Source organism: Lontra canadensis, unplaced genomic scaffold (genome assembly GCF_010015895.1).
Source record: "Lontra canadensis isolate GAN:19392208 unplaced genomic scaffold, GSC_riverotter_1.0 scaffold61, whole genome shotgun sequence".
NCBI classification, from domain to species: Eukaryota; Metazoa; Chordata; class Mammalia; order Carnivora; family Mustelidae; genus Lontra; species Lontra canadensis.
In genome coordinates this window covers 11,723,477-11,745,450 of record NW_022631055.1, presented here as the reverse complement: position 1 = coordinate 11,745,450, position 21,974 = coordinate 11,723,477, and the positions used below count along the sequence as shown (strand labels likewise).

General features: G+C 37.3%; 1 protein-coding gene across 4 annotated transcripts in view; it reads left to right on the top strand.

Annotated features, from left to right (window-relative positions):
* Positions 1 to 21,974, top strand: part of PREPL (prolyl endopeptidase like) — a 49,328-nt gene that overhangs the window by 23,236 nt on the left and 4,118 nt on the right. For all 4 annotated transcript variants that reach the window (XM_032877973.1, XM_032877974.1, XM_032877972.1 and 1 more), the window contains 5 exons: positions 4,850 to 5,066; positions 5,671 to 5,856; positions 15,235 to 15,432; positions 18,455 to 18,630; positions 20,153 to 20,369. In XM_032877973.1, the coding sequence (XP_032733864.1) occupies positions 4,850 to 5,066; positions 5,671 to 5,856; positions 15,235 to 15,432; positions 18,455 to 18,630; positions 20,153 to 20,369 (994 nt within the window). The remainder of the gene's footprint in view (positions 1 to 4,849; positions 5,067 to 5,670; positions 5,857 to 15,234; positions 15,433 to 18,454; positions 18,631 to 20,152; positions 20,370 to 21,974) is intronic.

Here is a 21,974-nt window from a genome sequence, read left to right as displayed (position 1 = left end):
TGGTCATCCTTGTGTTGTTTTAGATCTTAGAAGAAAACTTTTCAGCTTTTCATCATTGAATATGTTGTTAGCTGTGGACTTGTAGTATATGGGCTTTACAATGTTGAGTAAAATTCGTTCCATATCCAGTTGTTGAGAGAATTTGTATCGTGAATGGATTTTGAATTTTGTCAAATGCTTTCTGTGTTTATTGAGATCATGTGATTTTTATCTTTCATTCTATTAATATATCACATTCATTGATTTGCATATGTTGAACCATTTTCATATCTCACAGATTAATTTTTAGCATGCATGATGAATAATCTTTTCGACGTCCTATTGAATTAGACTTGAGCTTATCCAAAAGGCCAAGAAGCGATTGAATTAGGTTTGCTAGCATTTTGTTAAGTAATTTTTTATCTATTTTTTTATCACCAAGGATATCAGATAGTTTTCTTGTAGTGTCCTTGTCTGGCTTTTGAATCGCATAATACTGGCCTGAGAAAATGAGTTTGGGAGTGTTTCCTTCTCTTCAATTTTTTGGAAAGAGTTTGAGAAGGATTGGTGCTAATTCTTTAAATGTTTGGTAGATTTCACCAGTGTCTTTATTGGTCTGTTCAGATTTTCTCTTTCTTCATGAGTTAGTCTTTGTAGGTTGTACATTTTTAGGAATTTATTCATATTTTTTCTAGGTTTATTTAATTTGTTGGCATATAATTGTTCATGGTAGTCTTATACTCCTTTTTATTTCTAGAGTATCAGTTGTAATGTGTCCTTTCTTTCTGATTTTGTGTACTGTAGCTAAAAGTTTTTTGGTTTTATCTTTTCAAAAAGCAGTTCTTAGTGTTGTTGATCTTTTCTATTGTTTTTCCAGTCTCTTTACTTCTGCTCTGATCTTTGTTGCATTTCCTTTCTTCTGCTAACATTGGCTTATTTTTTTCTTTTTCTAATTTCTTGAGGCATAATATTAGTTGGTTAATTTGCATATTTCTTTTTTCTTTTTGGGGGGGGGAGTTTGGGGTTTTTTTTGGTTGTTTTTGTTTGTTTAAGTAGGTGCCACACCCAGGGTGGGGCTTAAACTCAATACCCTGATATTCAAGAGGTGCATACTCGTAGCAAGTAAGCCAGCCAGGCATGCCTATGTGAAATATTTATTTATTTATTTATAGATTTATTTATGTATTTGAGAGAGAGTCTGGTGGGGAGGGGCAAAGGAAGAGAAGAACTGAAGCAGACTCCATGCTGAGCATGGAGCCCATTGCGGGTCTCAGTCACATGATCCTGAGATCTCAACCTGAGCCAAAACCAAAAGTCAGAAGCTTAACCCACTGTACCACTTAGGCACCCCAAGATGTTTCTTAATGTAGGTGTTTATCACAATAAACTTCTCTCTCATAAGTACTTTTTCTATATCCCATAAGTTTTGGTATATTGTATTTCTATTTTCATTTGTTTGAAGATATTTTTTATTTGCTTTTATTTCTTTGCCCCTGAATGGGTATTATTTTTTAATACTGTGGGAAATACTATTTGGAGAAAAAATAATTTTCATCAGGGGCACCTGGGTGGCTCAGTCAGTTGAGTGTCTCACTCTTGATTTCGGCTCAGGTCATGATCTCAGGGTTGTGAGATCGAGCCCCACATCAGATTCCATGCTGGTTGTGGTTCCTGCTTAAGATTCTCTCTCTGCCCCACCCCCCTTTAAAGAATTGTCATCACTTCATCTATCAGCATACATTCCTAAAAGATTTAAAGAATCCATTGATAAAATAAAACTTAGTAAAAAAAAAAAAAAAAAAAAACAAACACCTAGATGACAAATAAGTACTGTACTCAGCTTGATTGAAATAGTCCCAAAGCATAAAATCAATAAAAGAAATTACAAAGGGTGTGAAATTATTCTTGACTACCTTAAATATTAAACTTTCAAGTCAGAAACCATTACAAATTAATAAAATCCAGATGACAAAATGGAAAAGTATTTTCAGCAAAAGGACAAATGAATATCCTTAATTTATGAAGAGATGTTTATAGACTAATAATGTAAACTATATCCCGAGTTTAAAATGGACAAACACACATCACAGAAAGAAAATTGACAAATGTGGTAATGTCCAGTGCAGTAGGAATTTTAATAAAATATTAGCCATGCTTATCTCTGTAGTGAGATCCAGGGTTATCATCCTTCTTTGTATTTCTCCATATTTTTATTACGGATTACTTTTATAATAAGGAAATATGTAAACATAACATTTAAACCTATCCCGTAGGTCAGTGTGAATTAATATAAGGCTCTTGGGAGATTATTTGATTATATATATCAAGAGTCATTAAAAATTACTGTGTATCATTAAATTACTATTTCCTTAAGCATCTGCCTTTGGCTCAGGTCATGATCTCAGGGTCCTGGGATCGAGTCCCCCATTGGTCTCCCTGCTAAGCAGGAAGCCTGCTCCTCCCTCTCCCACTCCCCCTGCTTGTGTTCCCTCTCTCACTGTTGCTGTCAAATAAATAAAATCTTTTAAATAAATAAATAAATTAGTATTTCCATTCTTAAGAATTTGTCTTAGGGAAATAACTGTTAAGGTCAGGGAGGAAGAACTGTCTTCATGAATATGTTTTCTGTTAGATTCTTTATTACAGTGAAAAATTGAAATCCAGAGGTGGTGTGGTTTTTTTTTATTTTATTTATTTGACAATTAGAGATCCCAAGTAGGCAGAGAGGCAGGCAGAGAGAGGGGGAGAAGCAGGCTCCCCACTGAGCAGAGCGCCTGATGCGGGGCTCAATCCCAGGACCCTGGGATCATGACCTGAGCCGAAGGCAGAGGCTTAACCCACTGAGCCACCCAGGCGCCCCTGAAATCCAGAGTTTTAAGAATTACGACAGTGCAACCTGCTAGAATATTAGGTAGCCATTGAAAGTAACCATCATAAACACTGTGCTTATGGACGCCTGGGTGGCTCAGTCATTGAGGGTCCTGGGATCAAGCCCTGCATCAGGCTCCTTACTCAGCAGGAAGCCTGCTTCTCCCTCTCCCACTCCCCCTGCTTGTGTTCCCTCTCTCTCTGTGTCTCTTTCTGTCAAATAAATAAAAACCTTTTAAAAAGGCCGGGGGGATAAAGACTAATTAATTTGGGGGGAGATACAGATACTGTGAAGTCACAAATGCAGAATACAAAATTGCATCTATATTTCACTTACATCAGTTTAAAAACATGCATGAGTAAAATAAATCATGGAGAGGAAAATATAGCATAGCATAAGGAATATACTCAATAATATTGTAATAGTGTACGGTAATATGGGGCGCCTGGGTGGCTCAGTGGGTTAAGCCTCTGCCTTTGGCTCAGGTCATGATCTCAGGGTCCTGGGATAGAGCCCCTCATCGGGCTTTCTGCTCAGTGGGGAACCTACTCCCCCCACCCCACCCCCCGCCTGCCTCTCTGCTTACTTGTGATCTCTCTCTCTGTTAAATAAATAAATAAAATCTTTAAAAAAAAAAATAATTACGGTAACAAATGGTTAAACACATGTGATGAACATTAAGTAATGTATAGAGTTGTCTAATCACTATATCTATACCTGAACTTAATGAACATTATGTATCAGCTGTACTTCAATACTAAAAAAAAATTTTTTTTTATTTTTTATAAACATATATTTTTTTCCCCAGGGGTACAGGTCTGTGAATCGCCAGGTTTACACACTTCACCACACTCACCATAGCACATACCCTCCCCAATGTCCATAATAACCCCACCCCCCCAAACCCCCCTCCCCCCAGCAACCCTCAGTTTGTTTTGTGAGATTAAGAGTCACTTATGGTTTATCTCCCTCCCAATCCCATCTTGCTTCATTTACTCTTCTCCTATAACCTTAACCCCCGTGTTGCATTTCCTCTCCCTAAAAAAAAATTTTGATTTAAAAACAGAAATGCAGGGACACCTGTGTGGCTCAGTCAGTTAAGCCACTCCTTCGACTCAGGTCATGGTTCCAGGATCCTGGAATTGAGTCTCGCATTGGGCTCCTTGCTCAGCGGGGAGCCTGCTTCTCTCTCTCTGCCTCTGCCTGCCACTCTGCCTGCTTGTGTACGCATGTGCACACACTCTCTCTCTCTCTCTCACAAATAAATAAATAAAAACAAATGCATGAAATATAAATAAACTTGGGAAGGAAAAATAGAAAAAAGTAGAAGTTATATTAATTTTTTAAATGTGTTGAGACTGCAGGGGTTCTTCTTCCTATTTCCATTTTTGTTATTTCTATTTTGTTTGTTTTGTTGTAAAAACTGGGAGGGGGCAAAAAGCCAACATGCCTACAGAAGAATAAAGTAAACTCTGCCTCTCTCCTTCCCAACAGTACATATCTCCTCTAGGAAGTTTATTTCCTCTTCCCAGCAAGAAGTCATATAAACTATTAATGTGATTAAGTGAGAGTTAGATGATGTCTATAGTTTATGTTAAAATGCATTCAGGAAAAGATGGATTGATAGATGCACAGATAATGTGATTAAGGAAATATAGCAAACTTTTGGTAATAATTGAATTTCAGTGGTGGATGCATGGGTCTTCATTGGACATTTTCAACTTTTCTGTAGATCTGAAAAATGTTCATAATGTTAGAGAAAAAATGATTTTAAATACCTTTGTGGGGGAAATGAGAAAAATAATAGTTTTCTGAATTTACAAGCAGTATTCACTAAGGAGTTTTTATTTCCTATTTGCATTATAAATCAACATATGTACAGAAGGTAGTTGTATATCATCTTTAAGGTAGCTAAGGATTTACTGGATTTTCTGGTAATTTGAAATTTACTGGATTTTTTTTTTTTTCTCTCCTTCTCTCTCTCTTCTTGTGCACATGCAGCTATTTTGTTTTCCTTTATCTTACAAAGGACAGTCGTTTCCTCACCATCAATATTATGAACAAGACTACTTCTGAAGTGTGGTTGATAGATGGCCTAAGCCCTTGGGACCCACCAGTACTTATCCAGAAGCGAATACATGGAGTCCTTTACTACGTTGAACACAGAGATGATGAATTATACATTCTCACTAATGTTGGTGAGCCTACAGAATTCAAGGTAATCCTGGATTCTCTGTGTACCCATTTGAGCTGTTAAAAATTGTCACACTTCCATCAACAACATTCCATGCTCTAAGAGTTAACTGTTTTGTAGGCTTTTGGTAACGTGTAGAAATTGATGCTACCTTCTTATTCATAACCAATCCTATTTCTCTTCCATTAGAGATAATGCCTCTCCATATTATAATTGTGCCTTAAAAGGTTAGTAAATGAAACATTCTTTATCCTGATCTTATCAGTTATCAAAGCCAAACTTAATGATTTGAAAGAACAAACTTTTATAAGCTCATGATTTTATAATTTAGCAATTTGGATTGATTTCAGCTAGGCAGTTCTTCTGGTCCTAGTTAGCCATTTCTCAGATGCCTTCATTGAAACATTCATTGGTTTGCTGTAAGGTAAGCAGTAGGCCATGCTGTCTCACTGCATGGCAGGCTAGCCTGGGCTCATTCACGTGATGATGGTCACACTGCAGCCCTGTTGCACAGCTCATTTCTTTGGCTCTTTATGGTCTAGTTTTGGTCTTCTTATGGTCTAGTTTTCTGGGTGCTAGAGTTATCATGTTTTCTTACCTAGATCTCTTCTGACTTTGTTCTGCACAGCTCATGAGAACAGCCGCTGATACCCCTGCTATTATGAACTGGGATTTATTTTTCACAATGAAGAGAAATACCAAAGTTGTAGACTTGGACATGTTTAAGGATCACTGCGTTCTATTCCTGAAGCACAGCAATCTACTTTACGTTAATGTCATTGGTCTGGCTGATGATTCAGTTCGGTCTCTAAAGGTATGTTTAACGTTCAAAAGACAGTACTGTCAATCAAAATTCATAGAGTTTAGTTTACCAGAACATCAAATTTTGAATAAGAGCAATGTACTTTTTCTTGAAAGAAGTTTAATTTAAAGGAAACATAGCATACTGGGTTTTTTTCATATTTAGGAGGTTTATTTAGAATTATTTAGAGGACCTTGCTTTTATTTTTCTTTGAGGACCTTGCTTTTAAAAAAGTTTTACTTAAAATACTGTCTAACAGGGGTTCCTGGGTGGCTCAGTGTGTTAAAGGTTCTGCCTTCGGCTCAGGTCATGATTCCAGGGTCCTGGGATCGAGCCCCGCATTGGGCTCTCTGCTCAGCAGGGAGCCTGCTTCCCCCTCTCTCTCTGTGCCCGCCTCTCTGCCTACTTGTGATCTCTGTCTGTCAAATAAATAAATAAAATCTTTAAAAAAAAAAATACTGTCTAACAGCATGAACTTCAGAAGTAATGCTCAGTGTCATATTTCTCTTTCTACATATCTCTATATATCATGCATCTCTACAACTTTAGGTTGGCTAATAGCTTAGGCCAACTTGCCAGCTAGTGCCTAACCAACCACTGCTTGCTGTTTCCATTCCACACCCCCCTGTAGGGACAGTAGTTGTGCCCACTGTATTTCCGCCATTATGTCTGCACCATCTTCTTTTTGCCAGTTTTCTTACCTGTCAGTGTTTGTCGGGGGAGGGAGTGGCATTTGTCTCCTCTACAGCACAGCTGTGATAGTATGACTGACTTGCTGGTATTGCCTGTGGCTGCCAGGAATGACGGTCTGCCTCCACAAGTGAACTTGTTAAAATTGGTGAGTGCCAACCTCATTGCCCAGTGCTAAAGCAGCATTAACATGTAGGTCAGATAACAGGTGATGAAGGGAAAGGCCTCCATCTCACTTGATAGGGAAAAAGTTGTTAAACCATTTGACCACTTATACCTCCCTAATTGCAGTATTGTCAGAGTCTCTTAAAATGCAATTCCAGTAAATTCACTGAATGTTTATTGAACTTTTGTACACCGAGATTAAGTATATTATGGGTTTATATACGTGGTATCAAATATATAAAATGTGCTATGGGTCTTTGAGAGGCAGAGAGGACCCAGGAAAGCTTTTGTAGGGGAAGTAGAATTTGAGATAAACCAAAGAGGATAGGTCGAATTCTGACGAGAGAGAGCGAAATGATATTCTAGGATGAGAAATTCCATCAAATAAAGCTCTAAGCTGGAGAAGTTAGAAAATGTTCCAAAAACTGCTAATAATTCTATTTTATTGAAGCAGAATAAATGTATGTAGAATGAAGCTATAATTTGACCTACTTTGACTTCCAAATTGAGAAACTTATGCATAAGGTATGAGTGGAGGAACATTTGAAGTTTTGGGGCATAGAAGTGAGTTGAGAAGTCAACTTAAACTTCAGGAAGTTATCTGGTGGCGCTTTTAGACTCCTCCAAAGCAAGCAGAGATAAGGCACAGGGAAATTAGCTTCAAGGTTGTTATCATGGTATACATAAGAAATACCAAGTTTCCAAAAACAGCCAAAATTTTTGAGCTAAAATCAAATTATCAAATATAACCTCTTGTATTTTAGAGGACTGTGTAGTTGTCCTTAAAATAAAAATGTTGATTTAGTGATTTTCCTACTGCCTTCATCTACTGGATTCAAGTTTCTTTTTACTTGCTAATTGACACCAAAACCATACCTCTTCAATTGGGAAACTGGGAGAACATCTATTCTTATAGCCTATATGAATAGGGATGAGAGAGAATGTATAATTCCTAGCAATGCTTTTCTTACAGCAAAATTGTATGTCAAGGCAATTGGGAATGTCGTGAGAGTTTACTATAATAAAATTTGACTTCTCACTAAATATGACCTTCACATTTTTTATAAGTATTCCTAGTTTAAAGATATGCCTCAGTTACTGTGGTTTTAACTGCCATTAAAACAAACATCATGTCTTTTTTTATTTTGTTTTTTACATTTTTATTTTAATCACCTGGTGCTCGTCAGGATGTGTGCACTCCTTAATCCCCAGCGCCTGTTTCACCCACTGCTCCCACCCACCTCCCTTCTGGTAACTGCCAGTACTCTATATTGAGTCTCTTTCTTGCTTTGTCTCTTTTTTTCTCCCTGCGCTCCTTTTCTTTCTTCAATTCCACATATGAGGGAAATCATATGGTATTTGTTTTTCTCTGATTTCACTTAGTATTATACTTTCTAGCTCCATCCATGTTGTAAATGGCAAGATTTCATTCTTTTTATGGCTGAAAAATATCCGTGTGTGTGTGTGTGTGTATACACACCATATCTTTATCTGCTCATCTGTCATTGGACACTTGGGCTGTTTCCATAATTTGACTATTGTAAATAATGCTGCCATAAACATAGGAGTGCATGAATTCCTTTGAATTAGTATTTTTGTATACGTGGGTAAATACCCAGTAGTGCGATTGCTTGATAGTAGGATAGTTCTGTTTTTAATTTTTAAGAAACCTCCATACTGTCTTCCACAGTGGCTGCACCAGTTTGCATTCCTATCAACAGTGCAAGAGGGTAGGGTTCCTTTTTCTCCACATCCTTGCCAACACCTGCTGTTTCTGTTTTTGATTTAAGCCGTTCTGACAGGCATGAGGTGATATGTCATTGCAGTTTTGATTTGTATTTTCCTGATAAGTGAAAATCAGCATCTTTTCACATGTCTGTTGGCCATGTCTTCTTTAAGAAGTATCTGCTCATGTAAATAATACATTATATGTTAATAAAAATAATTTTAAAAAAAAGAAATCTACTCATGTCTTCTGCCCATTTTTTAAATTTCATTGTTTTTTGGGGGGTTGAGTTCTGTAAGTTACCTATTTTAGATACTGGCTCTTTACTGTATATGTCATTTCCAGATATCTTCCTCCATCCTGTAGGTTGTCTTTTAGTTTTATTTTTTCCTTTGCTGTGCAGAAGTTATTTTGATGTAGTCCTAATAGTTTATTTTTGCTTTTGTTTCCCTCGCCTCAGAGTACCTGTCTAGAATAATGTTGCTGTAGCCAGTGCTGCCTATGCTCTTTTCTAGAATTTTAATGGTTTAAGGTCTCACATTTAGGTCTTTAATCCATTTTGAGTTTATGTTTGTGTGTGGTATATGAAAGTCGTCCCATTTTCTTCTTTTGCATGTGGCTGTCCACTTTTCCTGGCACCATTTGTTGAAGTCAACAGATTATCTTTTTCCCATTGGACTTTCTTTCCTGCTTTGTTGACATTATCGTTGTAGGTTTATTTCTGGATTCTCTTCTGTTCTGCGGATCTATATGTCTGTTTTTTTGCCGATACCGTACTGTCTTGATCACCACAGCTTTGTGATGTGACTCGAAGTGCAGAATTGTGATGCCTCCAGCTTTGCTTTTCTTTTTCAAGATTGCTTTGGCTGTTTGGGGTCATTTACAGTTCCATATAAATTTTAGGACCGTTTGTTCTGGGTCTGTGAAAAATGCTGTTGGTATTTTGATAGGGATTACATTACATGTGTACATTGCTTTCGGTAGTACAGACATTTGAACAGTGTTTTTTCTTCCAGTCCATGAGCATGAAATGTCTTGTCATTTGTGTCACCTCCACTTTCTTTCACTGGCGTTTTACAGTTTTCAGAGTACAGGTCTTTTACCTGTTTGGTTAGGTTTATTCCTAGGTATCTTACTACTTTTGGTATAATTGTAAATAGGATTGTTTTCTTAATTTCTCTTCTTAATTATTGTGTATAGAAATGCAACAGATTTCTATACATTGATTTTGTATCCTGCAACTTTACTGAGTTCATTTATTAGTTCTAGCAGTTTTTTGGTGATGTCTTTCAGATTTTATATTTTATAGTATCATGTCATCTGCAAATAGTGAAAATATTACTTCTTCCTTACCAATTTAGATGCCTTTTATTTCTTTTTGTTGTCTTATTGCTGTGGCTAGGACTTCCAGAATTCTGTTGAATAAAAGTGGTGAGAGCGGACGTACTTGCCTTGTTTCTGACCTTAGGGGAAAGGCTCTCAGTTTTTTCCCATTTAGGATGATGTTAGCTGTGGGTATTTCATAAATGGCCTCTGTTATGTTGAGGTATGTTCCCTCTAAACCTATTTTGTTGATGGTTTTTTGGGTTTTTTTGTTTTTTGGGTTTTTTTTTTTAAATCATGAATGATTAAAACCCGAAGAACCAGCTCCTCATTGATCTGTTGGGGTTTGTTTTGTTTTTATTTTTATTTTATGTTTTTTTTAGTTTCTATGTCACATTTCTTTTCTGATCTCTTATTATTCACTTCCTTCTGCTGGTTTTTTGGGTTTTTTTTGTTTTGTTTTTTAAAGATTTATTTATTTTGGGGGGGGAGAGAATCTCAAGCAGACTCTTTGCTGAGTGCAGAGCTGAACACAGGGCTTGATCTCATGACGCTGAGGTCACTGTCCTATCTGAAATCAAGAGTTGGATGCCCAACCACCTGTGCCACCCAGGTGCCCCACCTTCTGCTGGTTTTAGATTTTTTTCTTCTTTTTCTAGTCCCTTTTGTTGTGAAGTTAGGTTGTGTATTTGAGATTTTTTTCCTTCTCGAGGTAGTCCTATATTGTTATAAACTTGCCTCTTAGAACCACTTTTGCTGCATCCCAAAGGTTTTGAACTATCGTGTTTCCATTTTCATTTGTTTCTATGTACTTTTTTAATTTACTTTCTGATTGACCCGTTTGTTGTTTAGTAGCATGTTATTTAACCACTATGTATTTGTGATCTTTCCCAAACTTTTTCTTGTGGTTTACTTACAGTTTCATAGCACCGTGGTCCAAAAAAAGATGCATGGTATGACTTAGATCTTTTTAACTTTATTAAGGCTTGTTTTTTGGCCTAATTTGTGATCTGTTCTGGAGAATGGTCCATGTGCACTTGAAAAGAATGTATATACTGCTGTTTTAGGATGGAGTGCTCTGAATATATCTGTTAAATCCATCTAGTCCAGTGTGTCATTCAGTGTTTCCGGATTGATTTTTTTGTTTAGGTGATCTGTCCATTGATGTAAGTGGGGCATGAAAGTCCTTTGCTATAATTGTATTATTGCCAATTAGTTCCTTTATGTTCCTTATTAACTGTTTTATGTATTTGGGTGTTCCCATGTTGGGTACATAAATATTTACAATTATTATATCTTCTTGTTGGATTGTCCACTTTATTATTATATAGTGTCCTTCTTTGTCTCTTGTTAGTCTTTGTTTTAAAATCTATTTTGTTCTTTATAAGTATTGCTGCTCCAACTTTATTTTGACATCTATTTTCATGATAAATGTTTCTCTATTCCCTCACTTTGAATCTGCAGGTGTTTTTAGGTCAAAATGAGTTTCCTGGGGACACCTGGGTGGTTCAGTCATTAAGCATCTACCTTTGGCTCAGGTCTTGATCCTAGGACCCTGGGATTGAGCCCCACATCGGACTCCCTCCTCAATGGGAAGCCTGCTTCTCTTTCTCCCTCTCTCCCTCTTATATTACCCCTCTTGCTGTCTCTGTCAAATAAATAAATAAAATCTTTTTAAAAAAATAAATGAGTTTCCTGTAGGCAGGAGTAGATGGGTCTTGTTTGTTATCTGTTCTGTCACCCTATATCTTTTGATTGGAAGCATTTAGTCCATTTATATTCAAAGTAATTATTGATATGTACTTAATGGCCTTTTTATTACTTGTTTTGTGGTTGTTTTCTGGAGTTTTTCTCTCATCCTTTCTTCCCTTTCTCATCATTTGCTGGTTTTCTTTAGTGATGTGTTTGGATTTTTTTTTTCTTTATTATTTGCATATTTATGAATGGGTTTTGATTTGTGGTTACCATTAGGTTTTTATATAACCACTTCTGCATATAGCAGAAGTCTCTGTTAAGTTGATGGTCATTTAAGTTTGAACCATTCTTTACTCCTCTCCTCCCCAAGTTTTAGGTACATGGTGTCATTTTACTTCCTTTTATTTTGTGAGTTCCTTGACTGATTTATTTATTTATTATATATATATATATATATATATGTATATGTATATATATATTTTTTTTTTAACAAAAATGTTCATTTTACTGCTTTTGTGTTTCCTATGGTCATGCTGTCTCTTTGATCTTTCCTTTCCACTCAAAGAATCCCCCTTAAGATTTCTTGCAGGACTGGTTTGGTGGTCATGTATTCTGTGTTTTTGTTTGTCTAGAAAACACTTGATGTCTCCTTTCATTCTGAATGATAGCCTTGCTGGGTAGAGTATTCTTGGCTGCAAGTTTTTCCCATTCAGCACTTTGAATACATCATGTCACTCCTTTCTGGCTTGGAAGGTTTCTGCTGAAAAACCCACTGATAGCCTTATGGGGTTTCCTTTGTATGTAGTAGTCTTCTTTTGTCTTGTTGCTTTTAATGTTTTTTCTTTACCACTATATTTTGTCATTTTAATTACAAAATGTCTTGGTATGGATCTGTTTCTGTTGATTTTCATTGGGGGTTCTCTGTGCATCCTGGATCTGGATATCTGTTTCCTTCCCCAGATTAGGGAAGTTTTTGGCTATTATTTCTACAAATAAATTCTCTGCCCCCTTTTTTCCTCTTGTCTTCTGAGACTCCTATAATATGAATGTTACTATGTTTGATGGAGTCACTAAGTTCCCTAAGTCTGTTCTTTTTTTGCATATTCTTTTTTCTCTCATTTACTCATCTTGATTACATTACTCTATCTTCTAGGTCATTAATTCATTCCTCTGCTTATTCCAGCCTGTTTTTCATTCATTCCATCAAGTATGTTTCTCACTTCATTAATTGAGCCCTTTATCTTTGCTGTGTTATTCCTTATCTCTGTGTTCATGGTTTCACTTAATGTCTTCCACTCTTTTCTCAAGAGTATTCTTAATGATCATTGCTTTAAATTCTCCATAAGGCCTGTTACTTATATCTGTTTTCACTTAGATCTCTGGCTGTGGGCTTGTCCTCTTCTTTCATTTGGGACAAATTCCTGTCTTCTCATTTTGTCTAGTCTCTGCATCTATCTCTGTGTGTTAGCAAAGTCAGGTATGTCTCCTGTTTTTGAGAGTAATGGCTATATGTAGTGCCCTACAGTGTATTTTCCCCTGTTCCCCAGGGTCTGGGGCTTCTAGGAGGGTCTCCTATGGGACATCATGTCTTTAATTTATACTGTGTCCTTTGTCTCTTCATTCCCTGACCCTTCCCAACCTGTAGTACCTGTTAAGCCTTGTTATAATGTTCTGAGTCATCAACACATGGAATCAAATACTACATTATATACCAGGTTGTACTTGAAGAAAATTTTATAGATCAGCGCCTTTCGTAAACTGGATAATTCTGATTAATATGCATAGACAGTATCAATCACAAAGGACAAAATCTTTAAGCCAAACTGAGTGGATTATAAAGCATTTTTGTATGTAACATCTCTGCCCAGTAGGCAGTGACTAAAAGGCTTTTTTAAACTCAGTCTGAGCAACAGAAATGTAAAATCCTTAATATATTTGCCTCCTATCCTTGGTCATCATATCATTAGTTTTTCCTGGTAATTTTTTTTTTTTTTTCGCAAAAAGAAGTGATGATATTTTAATTGGTCATGATACTTCATTTAAGCAAATTGGGAATTGTTCTGTACTAACATCAGTTTACATGGAGGTGTTTATATACCTGCGCCAATTTTCTTTCAGCATGTGTGTCTTAAACCTTCTTTCAGTCAAATAAATGACTATGATTTGCTGGTAGAATGCTAAAGCTGAAACTTTTTCTGTCAGGTATCTAAGAAATATCTGCATATCACCTAGCCAACTTAAAATTATTCTCGGGTGCTGTCCATTAATATACCTAGATGGTACTACAGGTTTTTCTCAGTAGGAAATGTAACTTAAGATATCCTTGAGATGGTTAATACTTCTTTCCACATGAGCTGGACAAAAACTAAGCAGTCCATACCCGTGGACAGTTTTGTTATGGTGAACTTTAACCTTGATCCCAATACTTTAAAAAATACACCTGAAGAGTTTATTTATTGGAACCTACTTGGTCTAAAAGTAGGACCATTTACCACATGGGGCACATGGAACCTTCTTTTTTTTTAAGTTTCACCAAAGAACAGAAAAGCTTGTGCCTCTGTGGACTGAGGCACCGTGTATACTCTTTCTGAAACCTGGTTGTAAGACGAGTAGTGGCGGTGCTCTTTCCCACTAAGGTCTCTGTTTACTCCATTTATGCTGCCAGACTTCCCAGCTTTGAAGTGTCACATGCTGCTTTCTAGTTCTGTGGCTTGCACTTAAATAAACATTATCCTTGAACATAATCCTTAACCTGAGGACAGTAAATTAGGAACTCTCTTTAAGAGACACTATGAATTTATATCCTTATTGTTTTTCAGGAAGCTAGACTATTTGCATTAATTGCAAGACACATGCACTCGGAACATAAGTTCTTTGGCTGTGGTTTCTACGGGTTAGATGGTGCACTTTTTAGACACACAGCCCCCACCTACCCTTTTTGAATAGTGCCCACCAGGGACATTGCTGTGCCAAGACCTCTGATTTTCTAAGGAATTTGTTCTTTCTACAATTACTTAGGAAAAGAAAGGCAATTTTCTTTTAACGTTCTGACTCTCAGCACCATTTCTTACACTCTGTCAGCCTGCTTACCAGAGTTCTTTAAAAGGTGTAAGAGGGATGTTAGTGGCAGGCTTGAAACTGGACCCTGCTGCTCTGAGAGAATAAATTTTGATTCCTTTCCTTTTTTCCTTAAAGTTAAGAATCCTAATCATAATAGCTGTGAGTCTCTCAAAGTGGATATGCCAGGAAAGGTTTTGTTCTGCACAATGGTTAGCCTGGGAGCTAAAGTTAGAAACAAATTGTAAATGCTTTAGTGCTGCTGAGCCAGTTTGTAGCCCTGGAATAATAACTGTCATCACTATGGCTGTCTGGGCAGCGTGGGGAGGGCTGGGGGTAAATGAGGAAAAACAGATGAGAGAGATTTCATGTTCTAGGAGAACAGAGATCTGGAGATGTGGCCAGCTTCTGGAATTGGGATTTGATTTGCTCTTTTTCTTAACTGTAGCTAAAATAATCCTTTTTATTAAAAGAGGTTTCATGTAAATCCAGAGTCATGAAAAACCATTTTCCTATAATTTGTCCATATTTTATTGGTCATCAGTGTACAGTTCTGTTCACTTGTTATTCGAAATATATTTGTTTGTGCTGAAATAATATTTAAATGAGGCATTATGTATAATGGATGAAAATAAACTTGATGTCCTTCTCATCTTGTTTGTAGCAAACTCAGAAATTTAATTAATGATACTTAATGTCTAGATAAAGAATAAAAATAACTCTTATTTCTTTAGCTCCCTCCTTGGGCCTGTGGATTCATAATGGATACAAATTCAGACCCAAAGAACTGCCCCTTCCAGCTTTGCTCTCCAATACGTCCCCCAAAATATTATACATACAAGTTTGCAGAGGGCAAACTGTTTGAGGAAACTGGGCATGAAGACCCAATCACGAAGACCAGTCGTGTTTTACGTCTGGAAGCCAAAAGCAAGGTACGTCTTCATAATCTCAACTCTGAGCCCCCATCTACTGCAGGCATGGTCTTTGTCAGGTGCTACGCAGTTGCTGCCGCTAGTATTGCATTAGCATGGTTTTGTAAAGCGGATCTCACATACCCCAGTAAGACCCAAACGATTTTTAGAGGCTACCTGGAATTTTTTTTTACTTGAATATTGATATATTTATTATAACATGGATTAGAAAATGTGTAACTAGCACATCTCAAGCTCTTGAGTTATGTTGTTTATATTTGAATTTTTAAAGCTGACTTAAATAGTAAAAGTTGGCAAAAATTGTGGAGGCGATTAGCAGTTGACTAGAGTGAGCTGGACTGATTCAGTCCTGCCTTCATGGAGCTTAACTCTAGCAGGGAAGATGACCGATGTCAAAGAAGTAATTGCTAATGTACTGATGGCTGCAAAGAAAGCTGTACTGAGTGCAATGGAAGCAGGACACAGGGACCTTCCCTTTGGCTGGAGAGATCAGGCAAGGGTTCTCTGAGGAAGTGAGGTCTCAGGTACCTCTAAGATGATTTAGAATTAAGCTTGAGAGGTGCCTGGGTGGCTCAGTGGGTTAAGCAGCTGCCTTTGGCTCAGGTCTGGAATCAAGCCCTGCATCAGGCTCTGTGCTGAGCAGGGAGCCTGCTTCTCCCTCTTCCTCTGCCCTTCCTCTAGCTTGCACTCTCTCTCTTGCCCACTCTCTCCCTATCAAATAAGTAAATAAAATCTTAAAAAAAAAAAATCTACAAAGGGGGCAGGAGGAATCCATTTTATGTAGAGGCCCTATATTGAGGGAGAAATGGTGCATTCAAGAAGTGTAAAGGACGGGGCGCCTGACTGGCTTAGTCCAAAGAGCCCGAGACTATTGATCCTTGGGGTCATGAGTTTGAGCCCCACGTTAGGTGTCCAGCTTACTTAAATAAGATTTAAAGAAAGAAATATAAAGAAGGGCAATACAGCCAAAGTACAGTGTAAAAGAGTGAGGACCAAGAGGAGAGTGAATAGTGGAAAAGAAAGTTTGTGCAAGTAAGGAATAAATTAATAAACTGTGGCCTTGGATTTAAGGACTTTTCAGACCTTAGCATATTAAACAGATAATTTTATATGTGCTGGCAATGAATTGTAACAAAGCCTCTTGTCCTTACCAGTTTTTTAACTCATTGATTTTCTTTTAATAGCTTTATTTAAATATGTATTTTTCAATAATACAAAAGCAATACATACTTCTTAGAAGAAATCAAAAAATACAGAACATTTAAAGTTCTGATAACTACTATTCAGTCCCATTTGCTGTACCTCTTAGATATAATTATTTACCATTTAATGTATTACCTTCCAGATTTTTGTGTTTGGTTTTTGTCAACAAAATATATATTTAGGCTTTTTTTCTGCTTTAGAAATGTGGGAATAAACCAATCTATCAAAATGTTGTAGTTATCATACCCCAAATGGAAAGAACAGTGAGCCTAGTTCTTGGGGAACTCAGGGATGCTTTATGAATTAGGGAAGAAGGGAGACAGGTGCCCAGTGGAACCTACTGTTTTTGTTTTTGTTTTGAGATTTATTTATTAATTTAGAGAGCGTACATGCCGGGAGGGGCAGAGGGAGAGAGAGAGAATCTCAGGCAAACTCCCAGCTGAGCAGGGAGCCCACCACAGGGCTCAGTCTTACAACCCTGAGATCGTGACCTGAGCCAAAATCAAAAGTCAGATGCTTAACCGACTGAGCCACCCAGGTGCCCTGCTGCTATAACCCTCCACACGCATTTTTGCACTGATGAACTCGGATCCAGCCCGTCACAGGACTTGGTACCATCTTCACCTCTTCTTTTTCATAAGTTTTCAACCAGCAAGTTTTTCTCTGATTGTTTAAGTTGGGGAGATGAAAAGACAATTTATAGAAATTAATCTACCTCATTTTATAAGAATGAATCTGAGAAGTGAAACTCCAGTTATACTGTCAGAACAAGTTGAGTGTGATAAGGAATGATGAAAGATAGCCTCCTTATTTGATAATATCCCAGTGACCCAAAGTTAAGGTTTTCACAATGAGAATGAAAAAAGTAGGGAGAGTGGCTTGGTTATATTATTTCCCTTTTATTATTATTATTTTATGTAAACTAGCACTATTTCACTAGTTTGTATAAGTAGACAGAACCAGCTTCTCTGCCCTTTTGAAAGGAAGATCAGAAATAGTTCAGATTATGTTAATTTTGTCCTGAGATGCCTAGTTTCAGTCAGTTTGCGATTAACGAATTTGAACTACACTGGGGAACAGTTAACCTGCTCTAAAGTAATTTAGGTGTTAAAATTTATAAAACTGTCTTAAACCACTATTAAACATTTTAAAAAATAAAGGTAGGCCTTTGAAGAGGATGAGGATAGATGTTAGTAGGGATCCGTAAGAAATTCTGGTTCTAATGGTTGAGAACTGCCTATAGAGGACAGAAAATTGAGCTCTTAAAACTTTTATCAGCATGTTTATAAATATTCAAAGATAAAAAATGTCAGTATCTTGCCATAGGTGTAGGAAAAATGCTGTGCTAGATGTTTAACCTTCATAGGTGTATTTTGACTAATCTTGAAAGAAAAAAATTACAGTAATAATAGGTAGTGAAGAACTCCTTAAAATCACTTTACTGTCTTGAAAAAGCGGCATTTAATAAACTCTTTTCAACAGTCTTATTCCTTTTGTCTAGTTCACATTACAGGTCAGCAATAGAGCTGAAAATGGGGATAAACCATGATTTTTTTTTTTTAAAGACCGTAATTCTGTTGTTGTTGTTGTTGTTGTTGTTGTTTATTTTATTAAGTAATTTTTGTACCCAACATGGGACTCAAACTCCAAGCCTGAGATCAGGAGTCACATGTTCCACCAACTGAGCCAACCAGGCACCTCTCTGTTGGATTAAATGAAGTTTGTGTTCAACATCAATAAGCAATGCATAAAATTAGGGATAAACAGTTTCAAAAGACTCTTTCTTACATGTATAGTAAATAGTAACTCTTCATTCCAGGATGGAAAATCAGTGCCAATGACCATTTTCCACAAAACTGATTCTGAGGATTTGCTGAAGAAACCTCTCCTAGTACATGTATATGGAGCTTATGGAATGGATTTAAAAATGAATTTCAGACCTGAAAGGCGGGTATTGGTGGACGATGGATGGATATTAGCATATTGCCATGTTCGGTGAGTCAACAACATTTTACCTGGCATATGAGTGCTAGAACATTGTGCCAGATGTCCAGCATAACCGTGTATCAGGGAACAAAGTTTATTTTCTCATTTGTGTTATTGAATCTATGTATTCCTAAACATATGCTGGTGGAAGTGGATTTAACAGACTAGTTGATAAAGCAAAGGGATAGATTTTTAGGATCTTGCACCAGATTTGTAGAATTGATGTACAAGTCTGTGTCCTATCTTAGTAATGTTATTTCAATTCTCTTGAGTTTAGGTTTTTCTTTTTTTCTTTTTTTTTTTTTTTAAGATTTTTTTTTATTTATTTGACAGAGATCACAAGTAGGCACAGAGGCAGGCAGAGCAAGAGGGAAGCAGGTTCCTTGTTGAGCAGAGAGCCTGACATGGGGCTCGATCCCAGGACCCTGAGATCATGACCCAAGCCAAAGGCAGAGGCCCAGGTTCCCCGGCTTTTCTAAAATAGTGTCTCAAACTAGATCCTTTTTCCACTCAAACTTCCATTTTACTTTAGGTATTTTTCAAGACACAAATATTCTGTTTCTGCTTAAAATCCTTCTCTACCTCCCCATCTCCAAAATAAAATCCAAACTCCTCAGTATATTATTTACCATCCTTGCGATCTGGCTTACCTCCGTAGTGACAGTTACCATTACTACCCAGACGCTGCCCGCACTGCAGCCATACACATCCTCCATATCCAGCTTTGTTACATCCTTTCCGATGATAAATTCTTTCCCCTCTGTGCCTTTGCACCTGCTGTGTCTTGATGTTTTCCCTTTCTTTGCGCTTCTGGGAACTCCTATTCCTCCAAGCCTCGGCTTAGGTATCGTCTCCTTTAAGTATATACCCCTAGCCATCCCCCTGGAAGTTCCTTCTGCCACCTCGAGGATGGCCGTGGACACACGTGTGAAAGCAGCAGCCGCATTGCTTGGCGGCTATTTCCTTTTCCCCCAAAATTACAACCTTCAGGGCAGAGATTTTTGCTTTTTTTTTAATATTTTCAAGGCTGGCATTTTAGCAGAATGCCTGGTAAACCATAGGGAGCGCCCAAAACTTATTTGTAGCGGGGCCTCTGGCTGGCTTAATTGGAGCGTGCAGTCTTGATCTTGGGGCCATAAGCTGAAGCCCAGCATTGGGTTATAGAGCTTACTTTACGTGAAGGAAAAAAAAATGACAATGACTCTTAATTTTTTAAAAAACATTTGGTAAATCCATTTTTGATTATCTATATCATGGATTGGCAAACCTTTTCACTAAAAAACTAGTAGACATTTAAGGCTTTGTAGGCCACATGTGGTCTCTATCATATATTCCTGGTTGGTTGGTGGTTCTCCCAACCTTTAAAAATGTAAATTCCATTCTTCGCTCTGAAGCCATTTCGAAACAAAACAAAAACAACAATAAAACAGATCTCGGAGTAAATATTGCCCAGCAGCTACAGTTTGCTGACCCTGACCTATATCATTAATGTTTTCCCCCACTAAAAGATTTTTTTGCCCTTTAATTTCAGAGGTGGTGGTGAGTTAGGCCTCCAGTGGCACACTGATGGCCGTCTAACTAAAAAACTCAATGGCCTTGCTGACTTAGAGGCTTGCATTAAGACGCTTCATGGCCAAGGCTTTTCTCAGCCAAGTCTAACAACCCTGACTGCTTTCAGTGCTGGAGGGGTGCTTGTGGGAGCATTGTGTAATTCTAATCCAGAGCTGCTGAGAGCTGTGACTTTGGAGGTGAGTATACTCTGTTCTCCGCTATTTACAGAATAGGGAGGCATGAAGCCATTGGCTACTTTACGAAAAATATTTGTTACAATTTTACCATAGCACAGGAGTAATAACAGAGCTTTTAAATTTTAAACACAGAGTTATAGCTCTGAGAGAACTTCTAAATTTCCTTTAACTACTTTGTCCTTTCTTCTTCCCTGATGGTGTTCTTTATTAATTTTTGAGAATTCCACTGAAGGATAGTAATGGCTTTTCTCATTTTATTTCTCATTCTTTAAAAACATTTAGAATTGGTGGAAGATTCAGCACTTAGGACTCAGGGAGTCATAAGTTCCAGGGAGTCAGGCAGAGCGCACTGTGACTAGAGTCCACGAAATCCTTTGACAATCATTGCCCATCAACATTTCGGTCCTAGTTGTAGCGGCTTTCCTTTTTTAGATACTCCATTCTTAAAGATCTTTATGAGGGATAGTTTTTCTTTTTCTTTTTTTTTTTTTTTTAAGATTTTATTTATTGATTTGACAGAGATCACAAGTAGACAGAGAGGCAGGCAGAGAGAAAGAGAGAGGGAAGCAGGCTCCCCGCTGAGCAGAGAGCCGGATGCGGGACTCGATCCCAGGACCCTGAGATCATGACCTGAGCCAAAGGCAGCGGCTTAACCCACTGAGCCACCCAGGTGCCCCAGGGATAGTTTTTCTGTACTGTAATTGAAACATCTTGCTTTGATCTTAAAAATCTCTACAGGTGACCCTTGAACAACATGGAGGCTAGGGACACCGACACCACCCCTGACCCCACCCCACACGCAATCAAAAACCCATGTTTAACTTTGGACTCCCCGAAAACTCAGCAGCCTTCTACTGACCAAAAGCCTTACCAATAACATAAACAGTGAATTTTAACACATATTTTATATATTCTATATATTATATACTGTGTTCTTAAAATAAGCCAGCGAAAAGAAAATATTAAGATAATCATAAGGAAAATACATTTGTTTATACAGTATTGTACGTATATCTATTGGAAAAAATCCAGGTGTAAGTGGACTTTCGAATTTCAAACGTGTGTCCTTCAGGGGTCAACTGTATAGTCTTTTCCTGGTGTCCAAAATTATGAAATTATGTTATAGCCACTCATTTCACCTTCATCATTCTATTCCTGGTCAGATATGCTAGAAAATAATGACTGGGAGGGGGAGAGTAAATTATTTTCAGGTTTCTTTTATTTTGAGGATGAGGGGTATACACTGTAGGCTTCTGTTAAGTAAATAAGTGTTAAGTAATCCTGATCTATAAATCTATTTTTTTAAGTAGAAATACTAAGTATAGAGGGAAGAAAACCTATATACAAGAGAATAGTTAACAATATAAAAAAATACAACTAATCTGTGGCCTTTAGAAATTAGAAAGGAAATAATCAGAAATGTATCTATAAGAATATTTACCCCACGTTGCTTATAATAGTGAGGAAGTGGAATCAACCTAGATATCCAACGATAGAGGATGCATAGTGTTAATTAGAAGCACCAAATACTAGCTGTCATGAATTTAGGCAGAAAAGGGGCTTATTAAAAGATACTGAGTAAGGGCAGGTATAAAACCAGCCTTA